Here is a 23,669-nt window from a genome sequence, read left to right on the forward strand (position 1 = left end):
GTGGCAACACTGAGTCTTCCACTGAGGCTGTGGGTAGCTCACACATCAGTACTTTACAGAATTGAACTTGGCCTCATTGTACCGTTAGGATTAATTAGTCGTTCGCTTGTCAATCTCCAGCAGGTTGATTGTTTATTTACTATTTACCTCTACCTAATTCCTCCCCAGCACACAGATCGCTGCTTGGTACAAATTAACTGCTAGAGACATGGCTGTCAGCATTCTTCTTCTCACCCTAACGAAAATCCCACAACACTGTGAAGTTTCTACAAATATCCGCTTACAAAACGTTAACGTGGAGTTGGAAAGTATACAAAAACAAATAAATCAAAAGATGCCCATGGACTGAGCTAATGGGTCAGGCCTGACACATTCAAAGGGACACAAAAAGGTGAAAGGAAAACAACGACAACAAAAGAATTCTACATTCCCAAAAAAAAGAGAGTTCACAGGATGAGCAATGGAGAAGACTACTGATGTGAGAAACAAGAGTTGCTCCGGGAAAAGGAATGAGCAGGGCTGGCAATCTTCTAAGAGTGACGCTCCAGGCACCGAAGGGGCTGGCCAGCTGTACAGCCAGGACAAGAAAGGGAGACCGCTTGGTCGGACTCCAAGACGGAGGTGTGCGGTTCTGCCCCGGCGAGCGGGGCGGGGAGGAGAGGAAATGACGAGCCAAAAGGGGGTGGTAACGGCGGCGGGCCGGAGACCCAGGCCGAGCGTGCACAGAGGAGGGGCGCGTCCGGGCAGGAGGGTGGGCGCACTAACGGACCCCCTCCCCCGACCCGGGAGACGGCGGGGGCGGGCCTGCAGGGCGCCGAGGCGGGGGCGGGCCGGCTCCCTCTCCCAGCCGCTCTCCGGGCCCCGTGGCCGCGGCGCGTACCTTCCCCAGGCCTCACTCGCGACCCAGGTGGGCTGCACACAGGCAGACCCAGCTCTCGGAAGGCTGGGGATCGCGGACCCTCGTGGGAGATTTCCCGTCCCGAAGGCCGCAGCGTGGAGGGTGCAGAGGAGGGCTTCAGTATGAAGCCCGATCTGAAGGAGATCGCCAAGGCCCCGAGCGTGTGTGCACCTGCGTGTATGGGCGTTCGTGGCAGGCAGGCCCACCAACCCCGAGCCTGTGGCCTGACAAATTGGGCCTAAGGGCCGGGAGAATGCGGACGCATCCCCAACTGGCACAGCCACCCAGCAAGGGTCTGGACCCAGAGGTGCTCGCTCCCGAGAGCGCCATCCCCGCGCGGGGCGGCCCCCTGCAGGCCTCGGCCGGGAGTAGCCCGGGGCGCTCACAGGCCCTCGGCCGGGGCCGCCGGCCGCCCCGCTCGGCTAGGCTCAGCTAGACTCCCGGGGCTCGACGGGCGCCTGGGCCTCTCCTGAGTGGTCAGCGAGACCCGCCAATCGGGGCGCTGGGGCCGGCTCTGGGCCGCTGGATATTGGCTCCTCACACTCACCGTGCCTCGCTCCCCCGGTTCGCTGCCCGCGCTGATTGGCTCCAGTACCGGACCCCGAAACCCAATCAGAGGCTCCAGCCGCCGCTGCCGCCGCCACTGCCGCTGCCTCGCAAAATGGCGAACCCGAACAAAGGGGAATCGGGCCTCCCTCCAACCGCCTCGGCGCAGGCGCCCCTGAGACCACGCCCCCTAACCCCAGCATCTGGTTCACCCCACCCCCAGTTGAGGGAGCATCGCGCAGGCGTTCCCTGGAGCCACGCCCACTTTCCTGATTCTACACCATCTCCAGCAGAAGGAATACGCAGGCGCCTTCTGGACGCGCCAGATCCTTGAACTCAAACACCGCCCGAAACATAGTACTACGCAGGCGCCAACTATCTTCTTTGCCAACTGCCCACCCCCTTCTTTGCGGTGGCTGGAGACACACCCCTGGGGCTAAGGCGCAAGCGCCGTTCTTCCCCACTCGCGGCGGGCTGTCTCGTTACGCATGCCCGGGCGGCGGCGGGACTTTCCACGGATTTTACCGCCGGAAGTTCGGCGGCCATTACCAAAGAGTGCGAGTTCGGCTGGCTTGCTAGAGAGGCTTGTTTCCGCCCCGCTCCCGGGTGGTGGGCGGCCATTTTAGGTGCGTGCAATTAAAGGCTGTGGCTGGATTGGTTCTGTGTCTGGGTTCGTCTGCTGCTTCCCACCTACCAGGGCTGGATCCGGAGCCCTTCCCTGCGGGGCGGGACTTCGCAACGGCCGACTCCTTTCCAGGTGGAAGGGTAACCCCGGTATGTTGGGGCTTTGAGGGAGCCTTCTCTCTCCTTCCCACGGGACTCTAGGACAGGCCCTATTCCCTCGCTGACCTGCCCTAGGGTGGGAGACAGAACGGGAGGCCTCTCTAGACTCCTTCCCCGTCCCCCCCCACGAGCAGATGGGGGCGAGCCTTCCTTGAGAGGCCTCCTTCCCTCTCCCCGCCTGCGGTTCGGGGGTACAACTCCCCTGGTCCAGACACTCCTCGGTTGCTCAGCGGGACTGTGGCCAAGTCCCTCCTTTTGTCTCGTGTGCCAGACCCACTGGGGAAGTACTTTTGGTTTTGCAGAGAAGAGACAGCCCTGAATCCGCCTTGTCCGGGCGCGGAAAAAGGAGGAGACGAGTCGTAGGGACCGCCTTTCCTTCCCCTGGCCGAGCGGGGCGCCCCCAAGGAAAGCGCGAAATGCGAGCGGGGCCCGGCCGCCTCCAGACCTAGCCATCCTTCCTCATTCTTGCCCCAGAAGAATTTTGTATTACTTTATAGAGCCTGAACGAACTCCCATTCAGCGATAAATGGTGGGGGAAGAAGACTACCAAGTGGGTGGTCAGGGAATTTGAATATAATATGTTCAGGCTGCCTAAGCATTTTTCCTTTTCCCTTCTCGTAGCTGAAGAAACACCGAAGTTCTGGAAATAGCGACTCAGTATCATGGCCGGCAGCCCTAATGAAGATCCAGAAGGAAGCAGAGTGCGTAGCAACTATTAACTTATTGGTGAACTGAAATTCAGAATAATTAAGGTCAAAAGCATAAACACTTTAATTAAAGCCATAATTGAATTGTCTTCCTCCCTCCCCAGCTGATTTGCTTCAGAAAGGCTGATCCAGTACGAGGCAGAGATCATGATCACTTTTCTCTTACACATGCTTTAATTTGTTGTAGTTAACTCCTTAAATTCTGCAGCTTTGGTTTTATTTATTTTTTAACGTTTATTTATTTGTTTTGAGAGAGAGCGCGCGCGCACACGGGTGCGCATCCCAAGCAGGCTCCACGCTGTTTTTGCAGCCTGGGGCTCAGTGTCAAATCATGAGGTCATGACCTGAGCCGAAATCAGGAGTCCGTCTCAACTGACTGAGCCACCCAGGTGCCGCAGCAGATTTGGTTTTAAATCAAGGAGGGGCAGTGGTGGGAGACCCAATAAAGGAAAATGAAAGAAATATCTTAGTGTTTTTCTGTATCAAATAAAACCTTTCTTTTCCCTTCTTCACATTTTAGATCACTTATGTGAAAGGAGACCTTTTTGCATGCCCCAAAACAGACTCTTTAGCCCACTGTATCAGTGAGGATTGTCGAATGGGTGCTGGGATAGCTGTCCTTTTCAAGAAGAAATTTGGAGGGGTGCAGGAGCTGTTAAATCAACGTGAGTTTTGAAAAACAGCTTTTCTCATCCGCCTTGGCTAGACTGTCTTAATCACCGGTTACATTTTAATTATTAGACAGGATATACATGCAGTGGTTCCCAACCACTGAGAACTTGAACTCTTCAGATTAAGGTTTTCCTCTACAAAAATGGCCTACAGTTTGGGTCTTCATCACACCAAACTTGAATTCTCATAAACGTTTCTAATCTCTTCCTCTGTCATTAAACTTTGTTGATATTACTTAAGTTTTCTGAAACTTTTAATAACAGAAGTGCTTAACGAAGTCCATAGGTGTTAACTAGGCATTCAAGATCCTGTCTACCCATATTTTACTTACTCCTCAAAGAGGAGTTTAAAACCTCTTCCTTACGGATTGTTCCCATCACTTTACCAGTGATTTTAAACCAGAGACAGGAGTTAGAATCACATGCAGAGCTTTGGCAATAGTTGCTCAGATCACGGTCCAGGCTTATCGGGTCGGAGACTCCACTGGTGATTCCATTAAAAGTTTATACTGCTTTTTATTGCAGTTCTTTGTAAACGGGACACCTTCCCTTCATTGAAAGCTCTTTGCCAATTAGGAGCTTTTACACATCTCTGTGCTCCATAATGCTTAACACAGTAACTCTTTATATGTAAAAGAAAAAGTTATTAAAAGTTTTTTAAGTGAATAAGTAAGGGTGTATTTGAAAATATGGGCAGGACGGGATAAGAGGAAAACAAGACTGAGAAAATGGATAAGAAAGCTGGAAGTTAAGGAAGGCTGATAAGAAACAAAGTGTTAACAGAGACCCTAGGTTTCTTCAGAGTTGAAATTACTGTTTAGTACTGAAGTCAACTCAAATCTGTAAAGATTTTATTTTAAATTGAAGAATGCAAATTGGTGTTTTTTTTTAAATACCTTTCTACTATTAAATAACTTTTTTGTAGAAAAGAAATCTGGAGAAGTGGCTGTTCTGAAGAGAGATGGGCGATATATATATTACTTGGTAAGACGAGGGTCAGTTCTTAAGGTGTTCTAAGGACTGGATGTGGGCTGCTGCATTTGTGTTGCTCGTGATGTTCCGTTCTAGACAAAGATGGCCACAACTTCTGATCCATGCCAGCCCAGATCCAGTGGTGGTGGCTGTTGGGAGCACTGCGTTGGAAAGGAGCACGAGGCTGCCTCCCAGCTCCACTGTGACAACTACCAAAAGCCTGTGTTCTAAGACTTGGAAAAATTAGGGATGTCCCCCGTGCCTTAATTCTTTCCTAATTATGGTGAGATAGAAACATATCTCAAAAGATGGATATCCCAAAGGAGTTTTTCTTTTGTTCTTCCCTCTCAAATGCAGTGCCTAGTGTTACTTAGCTCTTTTCCTGCCTTCTGCCTCAATGTGGGATTCTTCCACTGTCCATATGTCCTTTAGGCCCTGGAAGGAGTGTGGCTGCTTGGTGATGGTGCTGAGCGACTTAGAGCAGCCAACCCACTACAAGTCTGATGTGGATAGCACACTGAACGGGGACATGCCTTAAGCCCTTGGGATGCTGTCCTTAAGGTCGATGTGACTTCCAGTCTTGTTTGGAACACTACCAGTTTCTCTTTGTTCTTTATAGAGAAATGAAAAGCAAACAACTGTGGTTTCTAAATAAATAGACTTAACAGGAAGTTTTTAGGTGGTATGGGTTCTTTCTTGTTACAGATACATTGCTTATCTCTTGGAAGTGGCACAGAGACTTTGACCTACCTTGTTTAAAAACAATAGACAATAGGCACGGCCTGCTAATCTCCTGGGCTTCTTGGGAAAAGGAAAAGTTATTACATGGTGCTCTCTGGGTTTCTCAGGCCCTGTTTAGTGGATTTTCCTGAGGGCCTCCCATAACTGGAAGGGACAATATGAGATTTGTCCTGCTCTAAGGAATTCTGAAAGTATATAGTTTTTTAATGATCAGGATGTTGTGAGAATGTGATGGCTTTTCTTTGGCTATCATTTTGGACTAATGGAAGTTTTAAATTCATTCTTTGTACTCAGATTACAAAGAAAAGGGCTTCACATAAGCCAACTTATGAAAACTTACAGAAGAGTTTAGAGGCCATGAAGTCCCACTGTCTGAAGAATGGAGTCACCGACCTCTCTATGCCCAGGCAAGGAAATCCAGGGCCCCGAATGAATACTTGTAATCGAGTGGTGACATTTGCTGTCTCACCGGGAGACAAATGACTTGAAAGCCTAACTCAAAATACAGGCTTAAAAGGGGACAAATTTAAAAGCTTTTTAACATCACCAGTGAACCAGTTGTCAGACCTCAGGCTACGTTTTACCCATTTCTTAGCCTGTGTTGAATGAATCAGAATAATTAAAACACACAGCCTGCTTAGTCGGGAGGACATGTTGTTGAGTCCTCTCTGTTGAATCTGGACATCTTCTATCTAAGGCTGAGACTCTGTTCTTGAAGGAGTAAAAGCTTAAGAACCAAATCTGAGCAATTGTGATTTTCTTCTGGGCCACTTCAGGTATCCCAAGCCCGTTAATGTGGTACAGAAAAAGTTGTAAATTATCACTGTCTTCTAATCTGCATCCTTGTTTTGTAGTCCATGTGGGTAGTAGCCAGAGGATACGTCACTTATGTAATGTCTTAGACCCTAGCTATTGGGAACTTAAGGGAATGACATTGGGGGTTCAGCATGCTCTTTACTTTCATTTTAGGAAATAGGCTTGGGGTCATTTCTCTTCCTGTCAGTCTAGTTTTTAGTCAGTGCTGACCATGCATGCAGGTTTGCTCCAAGCTCCACGTTAATTATAAATGTGGCTACAAGGTCCCTCATCTTACCTTGGGCTTTAATGTATTCGTGACTTATGTATCAGAAATTGTTGGGTGTTTTTATCACAGTTTTTTCAGGGATTTAATTATGTGAAATTAGCAATATTAAGTCGTCTTTTTTTTTCCTGTAGGGATATTGAGGATCAATAAGGTAACATCTTAGAAGAAAGGTGCCAGGTAGTAGTAGAGTTTTATGGGCTGATTGATGTTTCACCAGGGTGTTGCAAAGACTGAAATGCAATCAGCTCAGGACTTCCCGACATTTTATTTTGATTTCCTTTTTGCAGAGATCCTGTCCTTTGTCCTTCTTTTTACCTTCCTTCACCTTCCATTCCTTTATCATAAGCGTATTTTAAAAATACCAGCTAGTTTTTATCAATAGAACTAGAAGGATAGTGAGGTTCCCGTATCACCGCAGTTATACATTTTCTAAATGTAGCCTCAAACAATTGAGAAGTGGTACCTTATTAGAAAAAAGAGAAGTGACAGCTATTGGATGTTGGGGCTGTCTAGGAACAGCCTTAGGTGACTCACAACAGGAATTAACTTGCGGACTCCCGCCATAGCTGCCTAGGTGTGAGGCCAGATCATTTGTCTTTTTGCTTTCAGTGGGTACAGCCTAAGGGAAGTGGAAAGAAGTGCCTTCTCAGATAGCTTCATCACAACCAGCGGAGATGTTTTGTCTTTTTCAGGATTGGATGTGGTCTTGATCGTCTGCAATGGGAAAACGTATCTGCAATGATTGAGGAGGTGTTTGAAGCAACAGACATCAGAATTACTGTGTACACACTCTGAACAGACGGGCGCTTTGGATGTGTCCACATTCTCCTGTTTTAACCCCTACTGGACCATAGCACTGGGTGAACTGGCCTATTTAAGTCCTCGGTCAGGGGAAGTTTCATGTGAAGTAGTCTGTGTCACAGGCCAGACTTGGGTTACTGTATTCTCATGATTGGACTGGAACTGTGGAGGAGGGATTGCTTGGGAAATGTTGCTGTGATGTTTTTTGCAAGGTAAGGAGTAGATGGCCTGATAGGAGACAAGGAAACCGGATGTTGGGCCTCTGACCCCTGTTTCTCCGGGATGCTTCCTGACTTGTTTGGCTTGCCACTGGGTGGCAGCATTGATTATACTTCTCTGCTGTTTAAGAGAAATTTCATGAAGGATGAACATTTCAGTTAATTTTCCATCTTTTGTCATTTGTGAGTTTGCTTAGTATTAATCTAATGTCACGTTCATCCTAGGAGAGAGTGATGGGTTTTGTTTTGTTTAAATTACAAAGATGAGTGTTATGTTGTTAACAAGATATTTGTGGTGACAGAAATGGAAGAATAAATATCTTTTGGGGTCTAGTAAGGTTCTGTACACACATCTGTTGTTCTGGACCTGGGTAATGGAAGATCCGCCTGAAAATTAATTGGGAGAAATCAGACAAAGGGTCCAGGGGGAAGAGCAGCAAGGTGAGAAGAAATCAGAATGGACAAGAACTGTGGGTCAGTATTTCTGGAAAGGAGGGTTTAGAATCCCTTCCTGGTGAACTCTTTCTTCTTCCACCACAAAGCTTCTGTGACTGAACGTGTATGAATTCAGCCATGAAACAAATGAGGTAACGTATAGTAAATGCCTGCTGAATTGCTCAGGGCAGAGTAATGACTCAACAAATCAGCGGCTCTCAACAAAATCCTTATGAATCTTTTTAAGAAAAAGGCCCACTTCCTTCAGAAATTCTAGTTTGGTAGTTTGGGGTGGGGTGGAGGGCTGGCTATATTTCTTTGTGCTTTTAAGCAGCAGAAGGTTGTGGTATGCAGCCAGCTGGAATGGAGAATAGTAAATATTAGTCCCCTTTTCTGTCTAAGCTAAGAGAGCACCACTTTATCCACTCCTGTGCTCATGGTGAAAGAGTATGTCCCCGGATTCAGTATCCAAGGTGTTGGGAAAACTAGTGGAATTTTCTGTTTTACCGTTACTATGGTATTAAAACAAGGGCACCTGGCTGGTTCAGTCAGTAGAGCATGCAGCTCTTAATGGCAGGGCCTTGCATTCAAGCCCCACATTGGGCGTACAGCCTGCTTGAAATAAAAAAAATTAAAGTTAGGGGTCCCAGGGTGACTCAGTCAGTAGAATGTCCTGACTCTTCGTTTTGGCTCAGGTCACAATCTCATGGTTCTTGGGTCTGAGCCCCACATCACCACGGAGTCCGCTTGGGATTCTCTCGTTCCTTCTCTCTCTGCCCCTCCCCCGCTTGCATGCTGGCTCTCGCTCTCTCAAAATAGATCCGCTTTTTTTAAAAAGTTAAAATAGCGAGACCAACTATTGATTTTCTCCCTAGAGTGAATTCTGGGTCTGTCCTGGGACTTGCTGCTTACTCAAGTATAAAAGAACTGGTTTTCAGAAGGGGGTTGCTGAAACACTATGAAAACACCAGTTAAATACAATCTTTGTACTTTAGACTCGTGTTCTTATCACACTGCAGCCTGATAGGAGGCAGCAGTTTCAAAAAGTACTTCACTTTTGTATCTCTGGAACAGACAAGTTCATGTTGTTGGGTAGGGGTAGTGCAGGGCCAAGTTCATTGTTAGGCTTTCTTGAAGCTTCACTTCTGTCCACATATGGTAAAACCGAAGGGGGGAAAAGAAATGTCTAAATACAAAACACAGAGAATGAGAGTGGGATGGTAAGAGCAAACTTAGAATGAAAGTATTTTGTTTATGCAAATAAATCTTTGCTTTTGGCTCAAAACATTGATTTTGTAGGCTTCTACATTTAAAGGAATTAGGGTTAATTTTTTTCATGGAGTATGAGCCTTGATGATTCTTTGAACAAAGACTAGTCTTGTGGAGGACTGGCTGTAAGTGGAATTCTGGGACTCAGCAGGGATACGATAAAGTGCTTTGTCATTTGCATATAGTCTTGGGGTCAAATTCTGACGATTTATCACACTTGAAGCTTGGGAAGAAGAGGCATGGTCTGATAGAATGAGCACATTATTCCTGGAAACCTAGTTAGAGTTTGGCAAACACCCAGAAATTCACATGTGAAATTTTGCTTCTCCATAAGACTCAAGCCTTTTAAGAAACGAGACTTGACACCATCCTGCCATCACCATTGAGTACCACATACCAACTACTCCTACAGTATGTGTGTCTGAACATTGAAATCCTACTTATCCTCTCCTTAAGATGCTAATTCCTTATTAGTTGGCAGTCGGAACATGGATATCTTGTAAACAGATTTCCCCTGCCTTTGTTTCACCCTCTGCCATATTCCTTGTCTTCAGAGAAGGGAAAAGGCACTCAATTACAAGTAATCACAGAAGAAAATACTGGATAAAGGTCAAGACTGGGGTGGGAAGTCTGACTAGGAGAGTTAGTATCCTGTGTTGCCTGGACAAGCCCTGGATTAAGCCTCCCTTCCACTTTCTAATATCCTGGCTTGGCTCATAGCCTGGGAACGTCCCTATTCCTAGGACTTGTTCACTGTACATAGTAACTTCTAAATGTCCAAGTTCCCTAAAAAACCTGGTCACAGAAAAACCACACCACTTCTTTTATTAATGTTGCTATCTTTCTTTAAAAAAAAAAAAAAAAAAAAAAACCTTAACAAATACACATCCGGACATATTTCAAAGATCTGCACAAACCTTGGGTCTGAGGCTCTTTGCCTCAAAGCAACCCATTTGGGGGAATAATTAGGCCCCTCAGCCCCACAGATGCCTGCGGCCCATATACAGTTGTCATTTTCCTTGCAACTCACTTTTCCCAAGAGCAGCCTTAGAGCAGCCTTAGAGAGAGCCATGGCTTAAATGATTTACAGCATGAGCAGTATATTTAGAGTCCTTGGAGGGCCTGTGCAGGAGGATTGGTTGGTGTCCAATGTTGTCCAGCTCAAGTGGTATTAGGAAGTCAGACATGTCCCAGATGGCCATACATGTCACTGCTGTCTCCTGGTGGCAGCAGGCAGACCTTAGTGAGAAAACAAGAAAGCATGTTACTGAGAGCTCTGCTGGCCCCAATGAAGAGTTTCTTTTGAGCTGAGGTCTCTGTGTGCCCTCCCCAGCAATCTGAATTTCTCCCCCAGTTGCCTGTGATTTCCACTGTTCCCAGTGTTAGGTTTGCTCTATTCATGTTTTGGTGTGGTTCACACAGGGAAAACCCCAGAAGATCCCTACTTTAATTCTATTCTCTTGAGTTAGATACATGGTTAAGTCCTATTCTGTCATTTTTTTTTTTTTTCAAAAGATGGAATAAGAAACGTAGGGCAAATTTTCTTTAACAAATGCCCATTTCTTAGTATTCTAATTAAGCGGAGTTGTTCTTTAGGGCTTTTAGATTACAACTGGATTTCATACCTTTTTTTTTTTTTTTTTTTTTTCAACTGGGTACATTTTAACCTTTCCCTTCAGGAACATGAATAACTCAAATACAGTACAGAGAAGCATGTTAACGGGTCCAGATAATACGGTCATGTACACTAACGGAAAGAGGCTTATAATGTGGAACATGTCCAATATTTTATTTTAAAATAATTTGATTTGGAAATGGACTTTCCCCTCAAACTGATTTATCTATTTTACTTCCGTTTAGATTAGCGTAAGATACAACCCTCAATTATCCAAAATTAAAAGCTCCTTTTAATCCTCCTTGAAATGCTTACTTTTTATAGCAGATTTAGCTATCTAATTATTTAACTTAATGGAAAAAACAACGTGTGTGCACAGGTGCGCGCACATGCACACACACGCATCTCTGAAGACTTGCTGGTTAGGCAGCTGGAAGAAGTGGCCTGTGACTCGGAAAGGCATTTACGAAGAAAGTATACTATAGTTAAAATTAAGCTACCATTCATCATTCTGGAGTCTGAGTAGGGTTTATAATTACAGTGATAGCACCTACACTAATATAATTCTCAAGGTATTTAAAAGTTTGGTATTTTCAGAAGTCACCCTTAGAAATCTATTTTTATCACTCGCCACCACTAGAGCGGTGTCATATTTTATGTGAACAGAATACCATGTTGCATTACGTGACCATATTCTCACTGAATTCAATGGGCCCTGCTTTTTGTAAAAAATGGCCAAAAATCATGTCCTCTCGGATTGGCAAATGCTCAGCTGGAGAATTATCAGGCACCCTGTGTGCATGTCTAATAGCAGACGTCTGGCAACATCGAGCTCCAGAACATTGATATTTCCAAAAACGTGTCTATGAAGCCACATGTTCTCTTAAGAATATTAAGGGTGAGAGACACCAAGAGTAAATTGGATAGCTTCATAGAAGCTTCATCGCTTCATAGAAGCTTCATAGAAGCATGCTGCATTCACATTTTGTTAATATGTGAATTGTTCCAGAATTTAAGTTGGAGAAGAGGGTGGTAAAGACCCTTTCTTCGTTTCTGGAGGATCTTGATCAGTAACTCAGGCCTTGTGAAGGGACTTGGTTATAGCATTTCTGTGGGAGCAAACTAGATCAGACCGAACTCAAAAAAAGTTAGCAAAGGATCTTTTACCCTCTTTCCTGAGGGTAATCGGTCTGTTTCTGTGAGAGTCTAATTTACCCTCAGCAAGAGGCCAAGTTGGCCTTAATTGTGTCCTAATTATTTGCCTAAATAGCTAATCTTTACTTCCAGTTCTATCACATCTTGATGTCTGTAGGAGGCTACTTCTGAGCTGCTGTCTCATTTACAAACATCTTTTTAACCCTTTCTATATTCCTGCATAGAGGAACTTGTTGCTGTGGTATCCCCATTCCTGAATACAGCATTTTTCTATGAGTTCCACTGAGGTCTTCTCAAAGTAAGAAAAATGTTCTTGTGTTGTATATTCACACCGAAATTATTGGTCTCCTTCAAGGCCGAACCATTTATTTGAAAACATGAAAGCCTCTCTGGCAAAATAATAATAAGTTGAATACAAATCCGTTTGGGGACTTTCAAAAGTACCCCAAATGAAAAAATTACATTTGAAGGAATGAAAAGCCTACATCACAGGACAATGGAATGGTAAGATTGCAATTGGGGGTGGGAACAGGGCCTCCAGAAGATGTCCGGAGTCAGTAAGTCTGGACTCAACGCCAGTGGGGGCATGCTTCTTGAGGGACAGTCTGACCACGGCAGGTCACTCGGTCTCACCAAAGCTTGAAGATTCCTGTCAACCTTTGAGTATTCCAAAGTTCTGGGGAAAGTTCATTTGATACAACAGGGTAGGAACGAAAAGGGTTTAGGGAGACGAATTTGCAGTTAAGAGAAAAGGAAAACTTGGGATCTTCTAAAATGTGTTTACGGGGCGCCTGGGTGGCTCGGTCGGTTGAGTGTCCGACTTCAGCTCAGGCCATGATCTCACGATTTGTGTGTTCGAGCCCCACGTCGGGCTCTGTGCTGACAGCTCAGAGCCTGGAGCCAGCTTCGGATTCTGGGTCTCCTCTCTCTGCCCCTCCACCACTCGTGCACTAACTCTCTCAAAAATCAATAGATATAAAATGTGTTTACAACCACCCCAGAGCAGACAAGGGAAATTCGTTTCTGGCCAGGTCAAACCTCCTGCACTCTGCCACCTGCCCGCCAGCCTTCGACCCAAGTTCAAGGCTAACAAGACCACAGGGGCGCCGTGACTCACGTGAGGCTGGTCCCGGCGGGCCTACTTCAGGATGTCCGCCAGCTTCTCTTCGTAGTACAGGAAGTTCTCCTGAATGTCCTCCCAGGGCTCAAAGGCCTTGGACTCGCCCTCTTCCTGCTCCACAAAATTCTGCCAGACGTACTCGAAGTCCTGGGGCTTCATGATGCGCAGCCGGCAGCCGGCCTCCTTCAGCCTCCGCAGCGCGGCCTGGACGTCGGGCTCCTCCCACATGAAGAGGCGCCCCACCAGGATGAGCAGGCGCAGGTTCTTGGTCTTGCCGAGGGTCCGCACGATGCGGTCGGCGCAGGCGGCGCAGGGGCTGGACGACACGTACCAGGTGACGTTGTAGCGCACGGCCGGGTCGCAGGCCGGCAGGATGGTGTTGAAGAAGGCCTCCTCGGCGTGGGCGGCGGCGTGCTCGTCCTCCAGGTACCCGCGGGAGGCCTGCACCTGACCCCCCTTGCCCTGCGCTTCCACCACGTAGCAGAGGAAGGTCTTGTTCCGCCCGGAGCTGTACTCCACGTTCCGGAACTGAAACTTAAAAAAATTGACGGGCAGCCGCTCCCTGTGGGGCGAGAGGGCAGAGGGGACAGGGGAGAAGAAGGAAGGATGAGCGCTTATGTCTAAGAGCAGGTGGCTCTCCAGCCTCGGTGCCTCAGAGACACGTCGGCTCTCCCGGGCAAAGCCGGCCTTGCCCAGGCTAGCATCAGCGACCACACGGGTGAAAGAATTCAGAAAGGTGTTATCTGGAGCAGGGGAGAGAATTTGGAGGTGTGCATTCAGGTCACCCCAATAGTGAGGGTCTCCAAACGCCCCACCATCCCTCCAACACACAGCACGCGCCTGCGTTTCTAAAGCAGTCACTCTCTCGCGGGGGGCGACATAGCCCAATCACCCAGAGGACTCTACACATGTCAGTGCCTGGGCCCCATGCCAAGGCAATGAAATCAGAAGGTCTGGAGGGAACCCACGCACCAGCATTAAACAAACAAACAAACAAACAAACACACCCTCCAGATGATTCTAATAGGTGGCAACGTTGGAAAAGCAGTGTTCAAATAGCAATCTTACAAAGTAGCAAGCATGTAAAATTTCTCATGATAGAGCAAGAGGAAGATTTTGCGGAACATTTCCTGCTTCCATTTCTCCTCCTTGTCACTCATGGCTGTTGCATCTTGGTCCTGGGCTGGCCCACAACGCACAGTGCCCCCCTCTCCAGGTGACTTTCTCAAGTCTGTCTTTTCCCTCAGGTGAAGGAGGGTTGTCACACAATAAGTGTCCAAGAAGCTTTTATCTTTGAGGTCAGGCTATCCAAGAGTACCTTGATAGAGTTTAGGTTACATGTAGTATTGAGTCATGTCAAAGTCAAAAAAGACTTGGGGGATGCCTGGGTGGCTCAGTCGGTGAGGCGTCCGACTTCAGCTCAGGTCATGATACCATGGTTCATGAGTTCAGGCCCTGTGTCTGGCTCTGTGCTGACATCTCAGAGCCTGGAGCCTGCTTTGGATTCTGTGTCTCCCTCTCTCTCTGTCCTTCCCCCACTCACACTGTTTCTCAAAAAAGGAATAAATGTCAAAAAAAATAATAATTAAAAAAAAAAAAAGACTTGGCCTCTACCCTCCAGATGCTTATAAGCTAGCAGCTCCACTCTGGCTAAGACAGTTGAGAGCATTTTAATTTTAAATGCACAGGGAGCCATGGAGGACAAGGCACCAAGGTTCTTGAATGTTTAGCCCTGATTTAGGCGGCAGCAGAAAATTGTTACAGCCTCTTGAGTAAAGAAGGACGTAATAAAAGTGACGTCCGGGGTGGCTTTAGGTAGATAGTGAGGCTGGGGAAAAGCTTGAAATTAAGCAAGCCCACTTGGTGTCTTACGATGCCAGACTTGGTGATGACTATGTCTAGGATGAGCAGGAAATGAAATCAGCAGAAAAAGACCGGGTTTGGGGGAAAGTTTTGTAGTTAAAAGAAGGAGAGAGAAAAGGAAAGGGGCTAGAGAGGGCATCAGAGTTGATTGTTTTTATCTTTGTGTGTCTGCGTGTCTTTCTAGAATGGGGAAGCCTATTGTAGGTTGGAGGGCCAAGGAGATGACGAGCGTTTAACAGGAGAGATTGAAATGTCAGGAGAGGAGGGGATTGAGTACTGGCTTGGAGAGGCTGAATGTTTTCTTTTTTTTTTTTCTTAAAGTAATCTCTGCAGTTGCCCCCAAAGATACCCTGTGGCAACCATGAACTCTGCTGTTACTGCCCTACATGCCTTCCCTTTCTAACTTCCAGGGCTACAGGGAAATCCCAGATGTCCCAGGGCCTTGTCTTCTTAGGGCTAAGCAGCCAGGTGCCAAAGAGCTGAAAAAACGTGAGCTGTTTCCCTGCTGTATTCCCCACCCCCATCGCAAAATTTGCTCCACCCAAGTTTCCATATCTCTTGCTGTCAAGTTCAGTTTCCACTGTGGAGATGGATGTGTTTGAGGACCTGGCCCCAGGATTCTTTTGGGTACTATACTTAGCTCTCTAAACCCCTCTGTCCCCAGTCAAATGTGTTTATTATTTACTTAACATTTGGGGAGAATGGATGGCCTAATGGTTCTCCTCTCCTATTTCAATCCCTGTTGGGAATTCATTTATAATGAGCTCTCCCCAATGAAAGTCACCCTTCAAGACCATGCCTAGATTTTACTGGCTGCTAAATGGTACCTTCACTTTCCAGAGTGGATTTTTTTTTTTCTCCTGAGAAGCACAAAGCCTACCTTCCTTGTGCAAACACTTGATGCTCTTCAAGGCCATTTGCCAGACACTCCCCTGCTCCCAAATCTATCCAGAGCCAACCGTATGGTGGATTCTCAAAACCCTTGGAAGTATTCACAACTGTGTGTCTGGTTGGGGGCTTCACCAATAGCTGCCTGTGTGGCCCCTTGGGTTTCCTTCTGGAGCCCCCAAAAGTGTTGCTCCAACTTGGCCAAATGCAGCGCAGTGAGAGTATGAACTTGGCCCAGCATATAGTTACGAGTTGGCTGGCTAGTGTGAGGCTGCTATTTCTCCCAGCCTCTCTTAAGCTCTGATGCTTTCTCCTCCTCCTCTTCCCTTCACAGGAGGAGAAGACCCAGAGAAACCTGAAACCCAAGGGAGAGGAAGAAAGTTCACCTCTCTATAAATATCAGTTTCCCACCCCTCTGGCCAGCAGCCCAATAGCCTACTCTGTGCTTCAGCAGGGCCTTCTGGACTAGGTGCCTAAGGAAGGGAAATGCTTTCAAGGGGCAAAGGAAAGTCAATATTGAAATAAAAGTGGGAGTGTGCGGGGGGGAGCTCCTGGGTGGCTCATAGGTTAAGCGTCCAGCTTCAGCTCAGGTCATGATCTCACAGTTCATGGGTTGAAGCCTCGTGTTGGGCTCTGTGCTGACAGCTCAGAGCCTAGTACCTGCTTTGGATTCTGTGTCTCCCTCTCTCTCTCTCTCTGCTCCTCCCCTGCTTGCACTCTCTCTCTCTCTCTCTCAAAAATAAATAAACATTAAAAAAAAAAAAAAAAAAAAGGAAAGTCAGGGAAGGTCTTGGTTCCCAGTCTTTCCTTTCAGCTTGTTCAAAAACTGGGCTTGCTTGGCTTCTCAATGGGCTTCTTCGTTTTCCAGAAGGAGCATAAGGGGCAAATGAGGTTCTTTGGGCCTCCCACAGGCTGGAACAGCAGGCCCTGAAGGGGAACAGAGGTGGGAGAGGGCTGAAATCTCTCCAGGGAGCTAGACAATATGGTCATCTCAGGTGATTTTATAGAATCACAAAATAAGTCAACACTGTTATGCCTGCTAGTGGAAGGAAGGAAATAGTGACACTAATTTCTTAGGTAATCACAAACATCTTTTTTTTCCCTAGTAGCATGATGCCTGAGTACCATATTTACTTATAGCCCTTGCTGTCGCCCCCCAGCGGGTGTTTTCCTGATGAAGTGGTGTGTGTGTGTGTGTGTGTGTGTGTGTGTGTGTGTGTGTGCGCGCGCGCGCGGGTTAATTGGCATGGTGGTCAGGAGAAACATGTGCGTAGCAGATTTCTTCACCTGGGCTCAGTCACTGCTTCAGGCACAGAAACCAACAGTGTTATTCCTTCCCCCCCCATTCCCCCTTCTTTAAGCACCACGTCCTCATACTTCCTGCACACAAGTCAATCACACTTCGTTTGCAGAGACCCAGGCTACTGGGCATTGCAGTTCTCTAGGCAGGAAACCAAGAATCCTAATATCTGGGAGAGAACATTTGGAGCATGGTCAACTTGATGGAGGGAGCAAGGATGTGAACACATGCAATATATTTATACCGTATTTTTCTCACGTTCACGTTTAAAAATATTTGCGTTCCCTAAGCAGAAATCTATATGGTGAAAGAAAGCAACCCGGAAGGCAGCAGAGACTGGTCTGAGATTAAACATTTGCTCCAAAATAATCCATGGAGTGGAAAATCTACTCACAGGTCATTGAGTGTTGACTTGTCTCAGCTTTCCTCGCCAGACCTTTTGTGCCCTGCTCAAAAGAGGCAAGAGTTGCTGGTTTCAGTTTCCTTCTCCCTTTTCCAGACCACTTTCAAAGTGGATGCTGAGGAGTGGGCACGGTCAGAAGGAGACTAGAAGCAGAGAGTTCTAACAGCCTGACTTCCTAGAGCCCAGATGGGGTTTGCTGGGCTGCTGGCTCCTGATTTGCAATTCTGGATGGGATTCTGCCCTTGGTGAGCCCTGAGCAGCTCACTGCCTTTTTCCTGGGAGGCACTGTCTTCACGCTGGAGCTTTGACCTTCCCCCAGCCTCGGTGGAAGCCAGGGAGGCCAGAATCAGTGGCTGTCTTCTATTCTTTCTAGGACAAGCCTTCCCAACATGCTCTGGAAACCAGGGCGAGGCGTGAGGGGCTTGTGGCATTCACAGCGGAGTCGAAGGCCCTCACTCCTTGCCCTCCCTTCTCCTCTGAACCCTGCATGTCCTCTCTGTGTTCCCCATGTGGCCGGACCCAACCTCTGGTAGCTAAAGAAGTGGTTGAAAGGAGTCACTGTCTGTGCCATTTATGTCTGTTCCATGCAAATCCCTTTGATAGCAGGTTCAGCTTTATGCAAAATCATATACAACACAACTAGAGACCAACAAAGACAAACACACAGCCAGGGGGCCTGCTAGGCAGAGCCACAGTCGCTCATCACTGGGATGGAGAGATGAGGGGACAAGTAGTTTTGATGCCCCAGAGCTTCCCTCAAGCATGCCGAGTTCAGAGAGAGGCACGAACCCGTGGAATTCTCCTCTACACGGAGCGCTGCTGGGTCTTCATGTATCCTGAACTTCTCTCCTCTCAGAAGCCCTCCCTATAATTAGTGCCTTATCCCGATGCCTGGCAGGGAGCCAAACATACAATAGGTGCTTGTTCATCAGTTCAGTTATTTACTTACTCAACAAATACCTATTGAGTGTCTATGAGGAGGTAGGCACTATTTTTTGTGCTGGGGATAAAGCAGTTAAAAGGCAAAGTCCCTGGCCTCATGGAAGTTAAATACTAGTGGGGGAAATGGGCAGTAAATAAATGATTCCTATTCAGTAAATATTTGTTGAATATAAAAAGCCTCCCATTTATGGCTTTTTAAGATGCAGTGTGGTGATTTGGAGTCAGACAGCCCTGGGGTTACACCCTACTCCATCCATTAACTTTGGGTAAATTACTCATCCCTTTGAGGCTTGGTTTTCCCATCTGAAAGATAGGTCGAGTGATCCGCCCTCTTAGAGTTTGGACAGTGGTCAACACGCAAGAAATTAAACCTGGTACTGATGGATGGTGCCCTCTCTGGGCCTCAAATCTTACCCCTCAGAGCTCAATCTTAAGCATAACCAAACCTGAGCCCTTTCTACTCTTCCTTTTGTGTTTAGAGGGTTCTCTCTTTCCTTGGTGTGCTGGTTCAACACCCAGTTCTATGAGAGAAAGAAAGAAAGAGAGAAAGGGGGGAAGAGGGAAAGGAAAAGAAAAGAAAAGAAAAGAAAAGAAAAGAAAAGAAAAGAAAAGAAAAGGAAAGGAAAGACAAAATAAAAGAAAGAAAGAAGAAAGAAAGAAAAAAAGAAAGAAAAAGAAAGAAAAGGAAGAGAGAAAAAAAGAAAGGAAGGAAGAGAGAAAGAAAGGAAGGAAGTCAGTCGTGATTTCTAACATTTGTTGATTTCTGTAAATACTCCCACTATAGAGACTTCAAGAAACCAACATGAAGTCACTGAATGCAAAATTGGAAAGAGATGCATACAGGCCGTTCTCATCGTGAGTTGGCTTTGGCACACCACGACAGTTTTTGACCTTTTTCTAGCACTTCCTACCCTGTTATTTTGTTAATGTTCTTAGGTCTGCTTTCTATCTTGAGTGCCGTATTCAAGCCAGAATCGTGACAAATGGGGCATATCTCCTTATTCCTACCTGGTACTCCTTCCTCACCTCACCTCACCTCTGTCTGCTCCCTCTTCTGCTAGTTTGTGGCCCAAATCTAAGGAGCCGTGTAGACAGACCCATCCCCTCTGGGAGTCTAGGCTAGGAGAGGAGCTGCTTTGCTGACCTCCTTGATGCCAGGGTATCTGGAGAGGAAAAGAGGGGAAAGTTGTTCCCTCATCCTGTCCGTGCACAGACACAGCCGCACCTCTGGGCTATTTTAAGCCATCTGTTTACCCAGAGGGGCCCAGGAGACAGATCTCCACAGCTGTTACTTATGGCCAGGAAACTCTCAGGGCTCCACCTCCGTCCTGAACTGCTTTCAGAGCACCCAGAAAACTACCTTGCTGCACCTCTTTTTCTGCGCCTTGGGTCAGAGAAGGCTCTGAGTGGACCTCACGGATGGAGGCAGGTGGAGCCCTGTTTGGGAAATCTGGGACCCAGAATGAATAAGAGGCCTTGGAAAGAACACTTGGCTGGGGTCAGAAGAAGACTGCTACGTACTGGTTCTGTGGTCTTGAACAAATTACTGAGTCTCCCTGACTCAGTTTCCCTATCTGTAGAGTGGCAATAACATAACCCCCTCTCCCAGCCCTGTGCTGAGGGTTGAATGGGCTCATGCCAGTGCGAGTATATGTAAACTGGACGAATGTAAACTGCACCAGAGGATTTAACCCTTAGGACCAACCACCCTGGGGCCGCAAAGCGTTTTCAACTGAACACACATGGTCTAATTCTGTTCTGGACCTATCCTGCCCCTGCGCTGGGGAGATCACAACACTGCATAGAGTGGGTGTGCACGTGCCTGTGTGTGACCAAGGGCAGCATAGACCAGCAGCCTTAGAGGTTAGAAAATGGATCTCTTCCATAGGGAGCCACTGGATTGCGGCCTCCTGGCCTGGTAGCCCTAGGCCCTCCCTAGGTCTATATTAGTCTGTGCTCCTCTGTTCGTTTAATCCTAGGGGGAGGGTGACATTGGTCGGTTGGGCACAGGTGAATGCAAGTTCCAGGCTCTCGCCTGAATTCTTCCTTTAGGAACTAGGATGCATTTTCCCCTCAGGTTCTCGTAGAGATCAGAAAATATCTGAGCTGGAAGAGACCTTAGGGATCAACTTAGTGTAACTTCCTCATGTTACAAATGAAAAAACTAAGGCCAGGACTGGAAAATCACTTGCCAAGCTTCAAGCAGCAAGTCCAAATGGCCACCCAGGCTCCTCTGCCCCCTGAGGACATCATGCCTCCATTTTTCCTGAAATTTCTCCTAGTGTGGACCCTCCTCTGTTTGTGGGCATTGTTGGGACTCCCATGAAGGAAGCCCGGGAGCTGAGGGAGGGAATATGGCTCTATGTATCCCCTTTTTCTTTACCTATGATCTTTGCAGGGTCTTCTGCAAAAGGAACAGAGAGGAAAGAGGAGGAAGGACCACTTGGTGCTATTCCTGGAGATGTCATAATCTGGACAAGACAGAGGGACCCTGTATGTAGGCCTCTCTTTGGGGCCTGGAGACCGTTTGCTCAGGGTCCTTGTTCCTCTGGGCTGTGGCTGAGGGTGGAATGCCTCTTCTGCCCAGAAGCTTCTGGCCCTGGACTGTTACCTGTGCTGTAACTATTGTTTCCCTGGGGGTGGATGTGAAGAACCCGTGGGCAGATTCAATTCTATAAGGGGAAAAAAATGCTTCTCACTCAGCCTTGGGAAAGGGTGGGTCTGTTTTCCCTGTCTCAGGATCTTTCACTCCAGAGAGAAGCTCTAAAGAAAAGAGTGAGAGCTATACAGATAGAGGAGAGGCCCTCTCAGCAACAGAGAAAAGTCGAGGGAGGAGGTACTTTGGGGCCATCTTTAAATATGTCTGTGTTATCCCCTGTCCTTACCACACTCCCTACGACTCGACAGCCTGTATCTGGAGAGGCAGGTGGCATCCTGGTACCAGGAGGCCCAAGCGGTGGTTTCATTCTCTGGGCCCTTGCCTCTAAGGAGCTGCCCTCCCTCCCCCTGGTTAGAGGGTCCAAAGTGTCACCCCGAGAGGCCAAGCGAAATTTGCAGCTGTGTCCCCCGCAGCCCCTACCATGCATGGTAGGCTCGTGGCTGCAGGTCTGTGACCCTGACCCCTACTATTCCCATCCTAAATTCCCCCAGCCTGCCCCAGCCCACACTCTTCTAGGGAGAGGGACCCGGCCCACACCCAGGTCTCACCCTGTGACGATCTCAAAGGGAGGCAGTTCAATCAGCTCCTTCAGCTTCTCAGGGTCGTCCAGATCTTCCAGATCCTCACCGTTCTGGGAGGCGGGCGCAGCAGGCGCAGCGGGCGCAGCAGCCGCAGCGGCCGCAGCGGCCTCTTCTTTCTGGGCCATGGAGGGGCTGTGGCTCCGCAGTCACTGAGAAAGGGGAGAGGTGGTGAGTTTCCCCGGCCAGGGCCTGGCGGCAGAGGCCCAAGCAGCTGTCAGCAGCTAAATCTGCCTGGGGACGACGGGAAGAGCACTGGGCAGGCCAGGCTTAGTGTTCTCACCTCCTGGCCACAGGCTTTATAACCAGAGCCCTCTGCCCCTCCCCCAGGCCCTCGCCCTCTATCTTTTTTTAATTGAGTGACAGCGGGTGCCGGGATGGGGGGGAATGGAAACTCTGGCCATTAGTATCCCCTATTTATCAGGAGGCAAAGACAGGAAGCTGGCAGGTGGGGATGGTGAGGCCTGCTCTCCCTTCCCCCACCAGCTCACACATGTATTCATCCTCTCCCCCTCCACCTTACATCCTTCCCTCTGTTTCACATGCAACCTTTCCAGCTTCACTGGGGGGGGGGGGGGGGGCGTGGAAAAAGGGGCCTACAGGTGAGCATCCTGAGATTTGGGGGAGATGCTCTCAGAAGTGTAAGCAGGATGAGGCTTGTGTTGAACAGGGTGCTTGTAGAGACCCACCCCCTCCCCCACTGGCGGGTTCAGGAAAGGAGCATCCTGAGACGGGGTGGGATAAGAGCTGCCAATTTGGAAAGAAACTGTGAGCTGTTACTTAAAGGGAACAGACGCCGATTTGCCTGTTATGAACCCATAATGCAGTGTCGATTTGGGAGCCTCCAGTAGTTAGCGATATTGCTGTTTACGAGCTCCGAGTGTTTTGAAAGAAGACAGGCAGTGAGTTTCGTGGTTTATGTGTGAAATCAGACTGTCAACAGCCGTGGGAGGCAATCTGTATCATCCCGTGTTTCACATAGGGAAACTTGGACTCCCAGAAGGGCTGGTTAAGGGCCTTGCCTAAGGCCATGCAGCCCCGAAAGTGGCAAGTCAGAATTCCAACCCAGGCCTTTGTACCCCAGAGGCCAAACATTTGACCTCCATGGTATGTTCCCTCTCGGTCAGTCCTTTATTCCTTTAACAAATATTTGTTGAATACCTACTATATGCCAGGTGCCAGTTCTGGTATTGGGACTATGGCACAGAACAAAACAGATGAAAACCCTTGCCCCCACAGAGCTTGAGGGGGCTGGACAATCAGTAAAATAAGTGATATACATATAGGCTATTTGCTGGTGCGAAGTGCCAGGGAGAAAAGGCAGGTAAGGTGAGGGGGACAGAAGTGACAAGAGGTGAGGTTGTATTTTTATAGAGTGGCCAGGGAAGCACTTTGAAAAGGAAACAACTAAGAGCTGAAGGTTGTGAAGGGAATAATCATATGGATATCTAAGGGGAAAGTGTTCCAAGGGGAGGAAGAGCCGGTGCCAAGGCCCTGGGGAGGCAGCGTTCCTTGTGTGTTTGCGGAACAAGCAAGGACACCTGGGCGACTGGAGAGTCCTGGGAGATGAGGCCAGAGAGATAAGTGTGGGCGAGATAGGTGCGACCTTATGGGCTACTCTAAGGGCCTTGACTTTTTCTCTGAGTGATATGGGAAGCCCCTGTCTTTGAACACATGAGAACATGGTCTGACTTATATTTTTACAGGATCAGCCAGGCTGCTTGGTTGAAGATAGACCAAAAAGCAGAAGCAGAGGGACCAGTTCTAAGCCTATTGAAAGTAATGAGAGACCTGGGGCCCCCTAGAAAAATCCCTGAGCTGAAATAGCATTGGAAGATGGACAGATACCTTTTTGCAGATTCATATCATGGATGCTTAGCAGGGGCCACAGGCATTCATGTTTGGAGCACTGCAAATACTCTAGGACATTCTCAGGGCAGTGGAAGGCTGGGGTCACGGTCACCTAGAGGTTGAAAGTGAGGAAACTGAGAACACTGGGCACTGGTCAGAACGATGCTCCA

The 23,669-nt window shown here is 47.9% G+C and overlaps 3 protein-coding genes across 16 annotated transcripts in view; 1 reads left to right on the plus strand and 2 right to left on the minus strand.

Moving 5' to 3' along the window:
- Positions 1-1,603, minus strand: part of NFYA (nuclear transcription factor Y subunit alpha) — a 33,563-nt gene extending 31,960 nt beyond the window's left edge. For 7 of the 10 annotated variants that reach the window (XM_015083612.3, XM_027057808.2, XM_027057807.2 and 4 more), the window contains exon 1: positions 1,446-1,603. The gene's annotated coding sequence lies outside the window, so the exon portion shown is untranslated. Of the gene's footprint in view, positions 1-1,069; positions 1,425-1,445 lie in introns of those variants that run through there. The other 3 variants (XM_027057806.2, XM_053222841.1, XM_027057804.2) reach the window with 2 other exon arrangements.
- A 151-nt stretch (positions 1,604-1,754) lies between these two features.
- OARD1 (O-acyl-ADP-ribose deacylase 1) lies at positions 1,755-10,628 on the plus strand. Of its 4 annotated transcripts, none has more exons than XM_027057809.2 (6): positions 1,795-2,070; positions 2,849-2,928; positions 3,455-3,599; positions 4,531-4,589; positions 5,613-5,725; positions 7,095-10,628. In XM_027057809.2, the coding sequence occupies exons 2-6, from the start codon at positions 2,890-2,892 to the stop codon at positions 7,195-7,197; spliced, it is 459 nt and encodes a 152-aa protein (XP_026913610.1). In that variant the 5' UTR covers positions 1,795-2,070; positions 2,849-2,889; the 3' UTR covers positions 7,198-10,628. The 4 variants fall into 4 exon arrangements, with proteins under 4 accessions (XP_026913613.1, XP_026913610.1, XP_014939099.1 ...); XM_015083613.3 differs by having other exon boundaries at positions 1,804-2,218; XM_027057810.2 differs by lacking the exon at positions 1,795-2,070 and adding an exon at positions 2,274-2,756.
- Positions 9,934-21,935, minus strand: APOBEC2 (apolipoprotein B mRNA editing enzyme catalytic subunit 2). Of its 2 annotated transcripts, none has more exons than XM_053222842.1 (3): positions 21,619-21,935; positions 13,018-13,577; positions 9,934-10,368 (listed from the first exon to the last, which is right to left on the minus strand). In XM_053222842.1, exons 1-2 carry the CDS (start codon positions 21,774-21,776, stop codon positions 13,034-13,036), a joined length of 702 nt encoding a protein of 233 aa, XP_053078817.1. In that variant the 5' UTR covers positions 21,777-21,935; the 3' UTR covers positions 9,934-10,368; positions 13,018-13,033. The 2 variants fall into 2 exon arrangements, with proteins under 2 accessions (XP_053078817.1, XP_014939100.2); XM_015083614.3 differs by having other exon boundaries at positions 9,934-10,364; positions 13,013-13,577; positions 21,619-21,934.
- Positions 21,936-23,669: the final 1,734 nt, after the last annotated feature.

Source organism: Acinonyx jubatus, chromosome B2, assembly GCF_027475565.1.
Source record: "Acinonyx jubatus isolate Ajub_Pintada_27869175 chromosome B2, VMU_Ajub_asm_v1.0, whole genome shotgun sequence".
NCBI lineage: Eukaryota > Metazoa > Chordata > Mammalia > Carnivora > Felidae > Acinonyx > Acinonyx jubatus.

What these genes read in the sequence shown, in the direction of transcription:
- OARD1 (XM_027057809.2), top strand. Translation starts at nt 2,890, where the DNA reads ATGGCCGGCAGCCCTAATGAAGATCCAGAAGGAAGCAGA. An exon ending in GGCGATATATATATTACTTG is followed by an intron (nt 4,590 to 5,612) that starts GTAAGACGAGGG and finishes CTTTGTACTCAG; the next exon opens with ATTACAAAGAAAAGGGCTTC. An exon ending in ACCGACCTCTCTATGCCCAG is followed by an intron (nt 5,726 to 7,094) that starts GCAAGGAAATCC and finishes TGTCTTTTTCAG; the next exon opens with GATTGGATGTGGTCTTGATC.
- APOBEC2 (XM_053222842.1), bottom strand. Translation starts at nt 21,776, where the DNA reads ATGGCCCAGAAAGAAGAGGCCGCTGCGGCCGCTGCGGCTGCTGCGCCC. An exon ending in CCCTTTGAGATCGTCACAGG is followed by an intron (nt 13,578 to 21,618) that starts GTGAGACCTGGG and finishes CTCGCCCCACAG; the next exon opens with GGAGCGGCTGCCCGTCAATT.